The 11,762-nt window shown below is 38.1% G+C and overlaps 1 protein-coding gene across 13 annotated transcripts in view; it reads left to right on the top strand.

Moving 5' to 3' along the window:
- Window positions 1-6,827: 6,827 nt before the first annotated feature.
- Window positions 6,828-11,762, top strand: part of dclk2a (doublecortin-like kinase 2a) — a 44,293-nt gene continuing 39,358 nt past the window's right edge. For 12 of the 13 annotated variants that reach the window (XR_013787029.1, XM_079462538.1, XM_079462540.1 and 9 more), the window contains exon 1: window positions 6,846-7,614. Coding sequence is in view for 11 of the 13 variants with exons in the window: in XM_079462538.1 (XP_079318664.1) it covers window positions 7,218-7,614 (397 nt within the window). In the remaining 2 variants the exon portion in view is untranslated. Of the gene's footprint in view, window positions 7,615-11,762 lie in introns of all 13 variants that reach the window. The other variant, XR_013787028.1, reaches the window with a different exon arrangement.

Below are 11,762 nucleotides of genomic sequence, written 5' to 3'. Positions count from 1 at the left end.
CACTTCCAAGCCAATTTTCATAAAGTGAGGTGATTGATCATTAGAGGCACCTCGAGAAAGGTTGGAGACCAACTGAGGAGATTGAGGTGCAGGTTTCCTAGCAACCAGAGGAACCATTGTCTTGGTGAGACAGTACATCTGAGTAAAATTCGGTTCATCTCTAGATCGTTTGAAATGCATTTCTCACACCGAATCAGCTGAAAATCTGCTCATGAATATGGGCTTGCTATCCAGTGATATTGGAATTGATTTATCTCAGGTCATCTTATAAAGCAATAATGTACTGTTTTGCTATACAACGTAGTGTTTCATTCATTTTCTAAAAATGATTTTTAAGACATGGGAATGACCAAGAGCACAATTCAACTTTAAATGAATGTTCTAAGGATCCCTAAAAACATCCGGTGCAGTTTTTTGATTTTATCAATGCAATGACAGGCTGTCTATCACACAGAGTTTTGATAAATTGAAAATTCAATGCACAGTTTAAACGACAAAGAGTTTGAAAAATACTCTGAGGATTGAAACCAAAAGACTGAACAACCTAGCCAGTCTCACAGCAAATCGTGGCATATCCCCATTTTTTCATGTCAGTGAGCACAACTTTTTTTTCGTGTCACTCAGCACGACTTTCAATACACAGACATTTGTAGGTAAAACTAAACTTTTACAGTTTCTCTTCAACTTAAATTAAACACTTACGTTTGAATATTATCTTCAGTGTTATAACATTTTAGAGCCCTTAGCTTACAACTCTTTAGTTGATTAGTTATATTTGCTATTTTGCACTGGAACGACACATGACAACATAGATAGATGTCAGACATGACAGATATGTTAATGGCCATTTGTCAGTCATTATGGTCTTCTCACCTCAAAGTGTTGCAACTTGAAACATGTAAACTTTCCTTTTCAGTGTAAAAACATTGTTACAGCACTAACAAAGAATGGATATTTGGTGAAGAATTGCCCAGATAGCGTTATCCCACAAAGAGTACTTGACATTCATCGTGAAATTAGCTGTCAATGAATTTGACTCATTTTGAAGAATGTGGCGAATTCGCGAAAGAGAGGAAATAAGAACTGAACCATGACAAAAAATACAATGTAAAAAAGAAATATGATGTGAAAGGATCCTGGTTCAGAATGTGATGATATAATACATGATTCCCATGAGACTTACACACAATTTACAGTAAGTGGTCAAATACGCAGAACAAATCTCTCAGAACGTTTACATCAAAAGCTCACATAATTCAATATGGAGGACGTTTCATACACAGGTTCACCTTCGTTTCTCATGTTATTAATGCAAGCATGTTCTCATCTGCTTGAAATACTACCATATGTGTCCCAGCCTCATGGCCACAGCAGACACGCTGTTATTTCTCAAGGGAGAGTTTTTAGTGTGAGGTATATAAACAGACGGGCTGCCCATTGAGGCCGTCCTGATGTGTGTAACCTCGGATCACTTTTGGGCCACAGATGAGACAGACACTGCTTAGTAACAAATGGACTGGATGACAGATTGATGACATTTTTAACTTGCAGATATTTTACTCGCCTGGTGCTATATGCTGTCAGCCAAAATGTTCATTTGTAATAAAGGGCACTCTATTGAACGGATGCATCGTTTGTATAGATGCAAGGCAAAAAATAGTCAAATAAAACAGTAATATAAAAGGTGATATTAAAAGATTGTTTTTAACGTACGTGTGTACGTGAGTCTTTGCATGTCCAAGTCATCCTTGTGTTTAGACCATAGAATAATTTGCCACTGACGGACTAGTCAAGAATAATTCTTATCATGATGCATATGTCAGACAAATGTACTGCCATACAGATATGGTTTCTGGCACGTCTGTCAAACAGCCTGTGTCAACTTTTGTATAAGTGCATCTCCATGTGGCAAAAAGCGGATGTGCAGGCCAATGTAGGTTGATTCGGGTAATCTGTGACAATTAATCTGTGTTTATTTCCTGTTCTAACACATTTTAGTCGACACGACTTTTACTGTAATTTTAGCATGGATGTCATGTGATGCGTCTAATGTGATGAGTCTAATGTGTTAGATAGATGTCGAAATAAATTACAGAGGTCAAAAAAGATGTCCCCGATCACCCGAATTCACCCTATATTTCTGTATGTTACAATTATACAATCCAAATGTATTTCAGTTAAGCTTTTCACAATTTTGAACGGTGTTGGGGAAGCTACTCTTGAGTTAGATAAGCTTCAAGCTACTAAAAAAAGTAACTGAACCGTCAAGCTACTGAAAAATGTATTTAAAATCCACACAGATGGCACTAGGGTTGGGGGGGACATGGCCCCCTCATTGACCCGATCCGTCCCTCTCACTGTCCCTATGAAAGGCAACAAACATCGGTAAAACCGAGGATAAATCAGGGTTTCCGCTCTATACATTAACCTAAGCAGTGCTGGACTGGGCTGCCGCTCCTTTATTGTTTTGTTAGGGTGGGCCACCAACGTTTACGTTCTCTGTGCTCTCTGTGTGCTGCTTCTAGCCTGCTGCGACTCCTGACCCAAGTGTCCTATAGCGGTAACCATAGTGATCAAATGCCATGACTGAGCTGGTGATTCTTCTGGACTGAAAAAACGGACTGCATACCTGCCACATTAAAGCAAGGAAGAGACAAAAAACTATCTTTTTTTCAAAAAGTATCCTCTGCCTGTTGACTTTTCCCAGATGTGGCAGATTAGTTTTGTTACATATTTGTATAGCTATAGTCTTTTGCACTTAGCAAACATCACCAACAGCAAAACGTGGAGACAATTTTTTTACAATTAGGTTAGTGGACAGCAAATAGCAAATGAACACAAAATGAATAGTTGGATAAATCAAACAATTTATCATCAGGAAGAAAAGTTTATCTGGACTTGCAAGACTAAATCAGGGTCCTGGCATAACATTATATTCTAACTCAAAGTACTGAGGTCAGTTTAAACAAAAACAAATTTTGCAGAATCCATGAAGTTTTGTTTGCTGATTGGAATGATAGACAAATAACAGTTTGATCATGCATTGCAAGTGTTGATAGCCCTTTGTTCATTGTTGTTTATCCATGATTTCAAATGAGAATCCTCCAATGGCTTTTTAGTGCAAACCATTGGCACTGAATTACCAGTTGAAATCATTTGTTGACAGCTTGGTTCCCCCCAGTCAAAAAATCAGAGTTAATAGCATCACTACTTTTAGTTTAAGTGGAGGTATCATGCTATGTCACTCATTCTGACTTCTTTACAATGTTGAATGTTCGTCCCACTGCCAGCCTCCGGCAGCTCGTGTTTTTCCGGAAATAATCATACAGCTGTATCTCTCTTTAATAAATAGGATCAAACTAAATACTCTTCGAAGATACGACATATGCAATACTACTGTTGTCATGATTCTGCCGCATCATGTCATATTTCTCTTGGTTTAGTGGCAGGATCATGACAGAATCTCATGTTTTGTGTGGAGAGAGACAATTATTGTTCTTATGGCCTTCCATACTCTCTCTCCTGTCTTGTCTTTGTTCCCATCCTCTCGTTACCCTCGTTATTGATTAATCCCCTTCACCTGTTTCCCTCTTGATTTGCTCCATTATTTAATGCCCTTGTGTCTTCTGTCTTGTGCTGGTTCATTGTGGTGTGTCCATGTGTCTAGTTCAGTGTATTTGTAGTTCTTGTTTTGAGTTTATGTTAAGTCTTTGTGTAGTTAGTCTTAGTCATGTTATTGTATCCATTTTTTGTTCTGTTTCCCCTTGTGGGTCTTTGTTTTATTATTTATTAAGTTATTTGTTAACCCCTTACCCGCTGTCTGCACCTGGGTCCTCTCTCCGTGTCTCACCACGAGAATCATGACAACTGTACTCAAGATTAATATAAGATTGGCAGAAACTGCATGTGTTACCTGATCTTTACCTACTCACCAACACAGATTTCTAAATGAAAGCATTTTAAAGAAGCTTTACAAAAAACAAATATTAGCAATAAAAAAGAACAAAAAAGTAATTAAATACAGTACATGTCAACAATGATGCTTTTCCCAGTTCTAAAAGTTACACAATCTGGACTATTTTACACACCAAGCATTTTTCTGTGGCATGATTCAACTTTCAACATTCTCTTTCCGTCTCAATGCTGCCGGCCAACATCCCACTTCTAATGGAATGTGAACTATCTGGGTCATCATGGGAAATGTGTTTCCCACTCGCAGAAACCCGCCCACTTCACTGCACAACCACTGGTGTCGATGCTGGCTGTGCTGGTTAGTGGTCAAAGGTGGTATTTTTATTAAAGAAATTACTACAGGCTTGAAATGAAAAGAGGGCGTGTAAATGATGACAGAATTTTCATTTTGAAGGAGAAATAATTTAAATGGTTACAGGGGAAGTTGGTCTTAAAGATCAAAAATTGCTTCTTTAAATACTATAATATTTTTATATACTCGCAATTGTCCACATGGAAAGACATCGTTTATCTGATTTAAATTATGTTTTTAGATTTCAGGATTTTTCTAAAACTAGATACTTTTTTGAAATAAATGTTTCTAAATAATTCACTGACCCTTCCTTTAACTTATTGGGGCAAAAGTGTTTTCATATTTTTTACAGTTGTCCCTGTCTTCACAAACTTGATAAATAAAACGGTGGGTGCAACTTTTATATAAAAGCATAAATATATACAGATACAACTTTCAAGTTGTTACATTTGCTACCGTTATATTTGCCCTGGTTCCCTCTGATGTACAGCAGTCCGTTCTTTACATGGTGATAGTAATCTCTCTCTCTTTTATTGTCCTTGCCTCCCTGACTATCAGCTTGTGCATTCGCAGTTCATCCACTAGATGGCAAACTCCTGCATTTTTTGGTAAATGGATACCAAATGTAAATTTGCAGTAAGTCTCCTGAGGTTAAACTCAGTCTAATATTTATTTTTAGTGCATCAAATGCAAGCACTCATTCAGACACATTTGGACTTCAGTTATTATCCAGACATTCAGTGGCCTTCCAGTGATCTAAATTCACAGTAGGTACACTTTTTTATTTGAAGACTTAACAATGTTGTAAGTAATCATTTACATAATGCATGCACTGTATTTTCAATTTTACCAAAACATTAAACCTAGAATTAATGACAACCCTGCGATTAAAATGAAAACTGAACAAGTTTGAGTGATTATGTAAACCAGGGCCTTAGTCGGTCTTTCTCTGCAGAGAGAGGAATCGCCTGTGTCCTGTCTCTCTCTCTTTCTTCATTGTGGGAGGGATTCTTCTCTGTAACTGTTATTGTCTTCAGGATTTCCTGTCTCCGGGGCTTTTCTTTCCCGTTAACATCCTCTCGAGAGGACTCAGCTGTTTTAAGTCTTACCTTAATTTATAAAAGAACCACCATGTACGTATTTGTCCTAGCTGAGGAGGGTATACTCACAGCAGAGACATCAGATGCATTGTCTTGTCTGTGTTCATTTTGAGTCAGCTCTTTTACTGTTGTGTTATGTGACTGCAGCCTGTGGCTCAGATGCAATTGTTGCTCTTATAGGTGCTTAATGTTTAAGACAAACCTGTGTGTTTAATTACCTTGAATCTTCAATGTTCAAGTTTACTGAACTATAAATACTGTGCAGAATATTGTAAAAGCCCCCTGAGTAATTGCATATTGATAAATTATGAGGACGCACGTTTCTGCAATTATGATTTGTACATCTACATTCCAGAGTATTTTTTGGGGTGCCCGTGCCTCACATTGAAGCAATTGGGCCAGCCCATAATTTAATATCCAGGAAAGTGTCTCACATTATTGCACTTTGTACATGCTTCACTTAACTTATATCTCATATGATGCTAAAAATAGATCAGTTACGACTATAGGCTATTATTCGAATTTTGTATACATTACAAACGTTTTTATAATGTTAATATAATCTTTGAATAATATGATGGGAAAAACTGAATTTGATGACGGTTTCAAGCCTAAGACTCTAAACTTGTAAATTTGCACTAAAAATACATAAAAGTAGAAATGAGGAGGTTACAGAAGTGAGGTAAGCAGTATGTATGCCTCACTCCTGTATTAGATAAGCAACTTTCCCTTTGGAACATTCTAGAACATTGCTTACAGACTTCATCTCAGGATTTTTTATATTTTGGAAGAACTGTATCAATAAAATATTGTATATAATTGACATTTTTATCAAGTTATTCACATATTCTTATTCTGTGACACACATTTACATTCTGTGACGTTTTTTCTTTGTGTTGTTCATTTTGGGATTTATAGAAAACAGAAAGGTTCTTTCCACAAAATCAACCTCAGAACTGCTCAGAATTCCAAGGTGGCAATATGTATTGTTTGAACTACAACAAAATCCTAGAATGTCATCAATGTTCTGGTACGATGAATCACTGTATTGCTTTGTGTAAAATTTTACTATATGGTTAAATGCTAACATAAACCTTATATCTGATAATATATAGGCCTACAATTCGATTAAAACGTACCCCACAACTAAACAATATGAATAATAATAAAAAAAATATGAATAATACAATTGATCATAACGACAATAACCATAAATAAAAATAATATGAATAAATATCAGTTGTGTTAAAAATGTAACACAAAGAATCACATAGCAAATAACAAAATGACACTTGGCTGAGAATTCTGGGAACGGACAGATTTTGTATGATTATTATTCTATGAAATTATTAATGTTACTATCATTATTGATTTTAGTGCATAAAACCAAATATATCCGATGGTTTTAGGACCGTGAGGAAGAGCAGATCTCGCTCATCCAGTGGCGCTGCTGATGTAGGTGTGTGTTGGCCTGATTGTGTGCCAGTGGAGGGATGAAGAGAGCGTCGTGTGGTCACGCGTGTCCACCAGCACGCTCACATACGACTCTATGCGTTTCTTCGGGATGATCGGGGCTCATCCGAAGGATATTATATGTCCAGAGAGCACACATTTGTCTTAACATCGCTGTTCTTGGACTTGCGGACTGCTGGGCCTCTTACAACCTTATCAATTCTAAATGTAAAGTATATCGAAAGCTGCTTTTGATCCGTCCTTCGACTGTACATTTGTAGCTTACTAAAAGAAAGCGCGTCCAATTGGACGAAAGTCAACCGATAGCCTACACTGTTCAGAAATAACACGTAAAAGTTCTTATATTAAAGAATCAGCGCTTCGGCTTCAGGGGAATAAACATGTCCAGCAGAAGTATCGAGTGGGAGCATTTCGAGGAGCGCGAGAAGAGTCACCGGTCTCCGCGCGGCAGCGCCGGTTCTCACTGCGGCTCGCGGGGTAACGGGATCGTGCCAAGTCCCGCGCACAGCGCGCACTGTAGCTTCTACCGCACGCGCACCCTGCAGTCGCTCACCACCGAGAAGAAAGCGAAGAAAGTTCGCTTTTATCGAAACGGCGACCGGTATTTTAAGGGCTTGGTGTACGCGGTGTCCCATGACAGATTCAGGTCAGTGGATGCGCTGCTGATGGAGCTGACCCGCTCTCTGTCCGACAATGTCAACTTACCGCAGGGAGTCCGGGGCATCTACACTATAGACGGGACGAAGAAGATCACCAGCCTGGATGAGTTAATAGAAGGTGAGTGTAACACTGTAGGCTACACAACAGACCTTATAAATGCTTTTTAGACATCCAGGCGTTAAATCATCTCTGGTGAAATCATAATCACTTGATTTGACAATGCATTTTAATTTTACAACTTAATACAAATGAATAAATGTATAACAAAATATCTGAATTATTTATAATAATGATCTAACACGAATTGTAAGGATTCATTGTCTGCAAAGTGCATTGATGACATGAATCAAAATAAGTTTGAGTCAAACTTTTCCATAGGATTCCATAGGTCCTCTTATTCTTTTGATACTCTTTTCTTGACTGACCTGACGACTAACTGAGGAAACATGTATAGATAAGATTTGGTTGTACGTATATATGGTCACTCAAAGGCTCAAGTCACTTAAGGTCAACGCCTTTATTATCTCAATTTTTGTATCGATTGAACTTGACTGTAGACAGTAAAAGGATCTTAGCTGTCACCATGCTTGAACAAGAATGTTTTATTTTATTATAAAGACTAAATGTGAGCATGTAGCGCCCTTTAAGAAATAGATGGCATGATTAAAATGCATGTTGTTTGAAGATTTTGCAGACAGTCACGCAATCCAAACTACGTTTACTAAATTGGTATGTGGTATCTGATTTTGGCCGAGAATGCGAGTTTGTGACGCAGAATGTGCCTTTGTGTTTGCTCTGTAATGCAATTGTCTGTGAGCTTTGCATCTGAAGTGCTGAGCACAGCATCTCTTTGGACTGACTGAGGGCTGGCTTAGGTCTATTTTGTGTTTCAAAGACTTCACAGCATGACCAAAGCTGCGGATGCTTTTCGTTAAACAACCAGCAACAGGCAGCCGTGTGAGAAAGTGTTTATAGCTGGTGACATGTCTTGACACATTGTGCTGGCCCCACTAAACTTCGTTGAATGATGGGCACATCAGGGTCCCATCTGCACATCTGATTATGAGGGGGTGGTGGAGGGTTCATAACCCATGTGGCTGTTTCACACCTGGGTCCCATGTGAACGGCATCCATTCTATGATACTTTCTTCCCCAGATTTCTTTGTCTCCAAACGTATAAAGTGTCAAATAGCTGTCATTCCATTGGTATTTTGGGACGGTTTATTCATCAGTATTGCTGACCCCATCTGGTGTCGATTAATTAGCCTTTTGTTAATTTCTCAGCTTAATAAAGCCCAGTGCCTTGGGAGTCCCTGCCTCCCTCCCTCCTGTTTCAGAGCAAACTGAGTCAAATTGAGGCAATGAAATGACGTTTATGTTTTGGATGAATGGCTGCGGTTCCAGCTCAGTGGCAAAGTCAAACGTTTGCATTGTCCTTAAAGATTTATTAGTAAGATGTATTAACTTTGTTATTGCCTGTCCGAAAATGCTTTCAAATATTGAATACATTATATTCCTCCCTGCAATATTAATGCAGTATCGCTTGAGTAGGAGTGAAATAGTGCTCTTATATCTGCATGGCTGTGATTAGGCCAGATGCCTCTATATACTTATATCACATCCGCTCATATAAGAGAACTATTACATGACTACGAGAGCAACAGTTCGACGGCACAAGTTTATAGATATATCAGAAACCATGGTGAAACTGGTGGAAATATCATGGCTTTCAGCCAATCAGATTCGAGAACCAGAATGAACTGTTGGATGATTAATTTTATTAAATACAATTTGGCCTTAATTTTGTCTGTTTAGATTTGGACTAAAAAGCATGCAAAATATACTAGACTTTATAGAGTTTTGGGTTTTGCGTATCAGTACTGAGGTCAATCACACCGGCTGTATACTCTCATATGAATGAACAAATGTTAGTTTCACACTACGTGAGTCACCGGTTCTCAGATGCCTGATTCCCTTAGCAACTGAGATCAGAAATACCGCATATATCATATTTTCTTTGTCACATTTTGGGGTTCCTTATTCCTCTGAATGTTTAAAAATATATTATGCTTTTCTGGTGAAATTCAAAACATCTATGAGGTTTCCAGGATCTGTGTTGTGTGCAAGTGGTTAGACATCACCCATTTCACTTTTGCCAAGTTAAATGACATCTACAGCTTCACATCCATTAACTCAGTCTCTAAAACTAAATGTTACACTCACAAAGGCCTTAAATCTTATTTTTATAGTGATAGCGATTTCTCCCTCCCACGATTTAGGAAGCATAATTGTTTCCATATGAATATTTTAAAGGTCCAGTGTGTAGTTTTTGGGATGATGTATTGATAGAAATGCGATATAATATACATAGCTATGTCTTCAGAGGTGCAAAAAGAGCTTACACAATGAAGCGATACGTTTTTATTACCTTAGAATGACCTATTTCTATCTACATACAGCACGGGTCTCCTTGCATGTAATTGGCCATGTCAGCCGTCATAGTGTTTCGAAAGGGAGGGGTGGAGTAAGCGGTTGGTTGCGATTCGCAGCCTTGCCACTAGATATTACTGACTGGACTTTTTTAAGGTGAACTATTTCAATAGTTTCAATTTATATTATTTTGGGGATATTTTCATTGCATCACATTCTGGTTTCCTTTCATGTCATTACCTAATTCAGGTTTTAAATAAAGCAGGTTTTACAGTATCTGCATACTAAGCATTTTTTTCTCAAAACTTTATTTCAGTCAATTTGGCAGCAAAGAGCTTATGTGCTTCCAACAGACCCTTCCTTGACTACACCAAGAATTTTAATATCAATTTGTAAGATGTGTTGCTTTATAACCGTCTGGCTATCCTGTCCCATGACCCCACCAACCTGAAAGCGTCCATGTATCTCATGTTAATCTTGAGTACTTACACAATAGTATTTCTCCCTTCAAAGCTGAACTTCGCGAACATAGTTCTCTGTCTCTCTCTCTATCTCTCTCTCTCCTGTGCACAAGTGAAAGTGACTTCTCCCACTCTTTTCCGGTAGAATTGTCCAATAAGGGATTAAAATGCAACGATTTTTCATGTTAGAAAAAAACTTTCCGAAACCTGTATGACAACAGCATAGAAATACTACGTCATACGTCAAACTTGTTTTTTGACAAGTTGACCATGTCAAGCATGAGAAGACAGCACGCTTAACATAGTAAGTAAGTCAGAATGCATGAAACACCGTTGCAGGGCCACTTTAACATCAAGATAAGTCATGTCATAGTCTGATCATCATGACCATATTCATCATTGTGTATCCTGCTATTTCACTTTTACAAAACATTTCGTTCAGATGTATTTCCTTTGAGGAAGGGTAAGATCGTCAGCGAATGTTTGGAGTCGACGGTGGTTTGTCTTGTCTTGATACACTAGCATGTCTTTTGCAGTGACAGCCCTGCTCTTCTACGATGACAAAGCTCCATTTTCAGACCAGCTGCCTCTGCGATAGTGCCAAGATGTGCCATCTCACAAACACAACAAACATGCCCTTTATGCTGTCATACACAAATTCACAGGCTTTAAAAACCGCTATCAAACAAGCAGGTGCAAAAGTTCCTTCGTGAGTACATTTCATCAGCGTTTGTTAGCCAATCATATGTTTTAAAAAAAAGTATTGTCCATCTTGTGGTTTTTGTTTACTAAGACCTTTGGGGTTAAGGGGTGAGCACAAACTGTCTAACAGTTATGTTAGAATTCCTTTAAAAAAATTGCCTTGGACGTTGTCCAGAACCACAGCTGAAAAGTGCTGAGAGGGAGAGCTCGGGTCGTGAACGGGCTAAGTGCATACTTTCATTCTGCCCAATGCAGTAACCCCTCTGCAATCTTTGGTTATATATAGTTAGTAGATACTGTATATTGGTTGTACTGTAATACACAATAAGGAGCAAGGTTTGTTAACAACTAAACACCACACCCCCTTAATATGTTTTGGGTGTACTATGGTTCATATCTAGACTTCGTGCAGACCAGTCAAGTTCTTCCAGATGATTTTCTTCACTGTTGCAACAGAGTTGGAAGCACACAATTCCCTAGAATGTCATTATAGGCTGCAGCAATACGATTTTCTTCAATGCAACTTTACCCAAAAATGAAAGATTACTCATAATTCACTCATGCTTGTGCCATACTAGTTGGATGTCATACTTTTTCCTCAGCTAAAGACAAACTAAGAATCTTATAACAACATCCTTAATAAAAGTAATCTTGTGAGTTCATGTAAAAATA

Source organism: Barbatula barbatula (genome assembly GCF_947034865.1).
Source record: "Barbatula barbatula genome assembly, chromosome: 8".
NCBI classification, from domain to species: Eukaryota; Metazoa; Chordata; class Actinopteri; order Cypriniformes; family Nemacheilidae; genus Barbatula; species Barbatula barbatula.
Note: the sequence above shows the minus strand (reverse complement) of the source record. Positions and strands in the feature narration are given on the sequence as shown.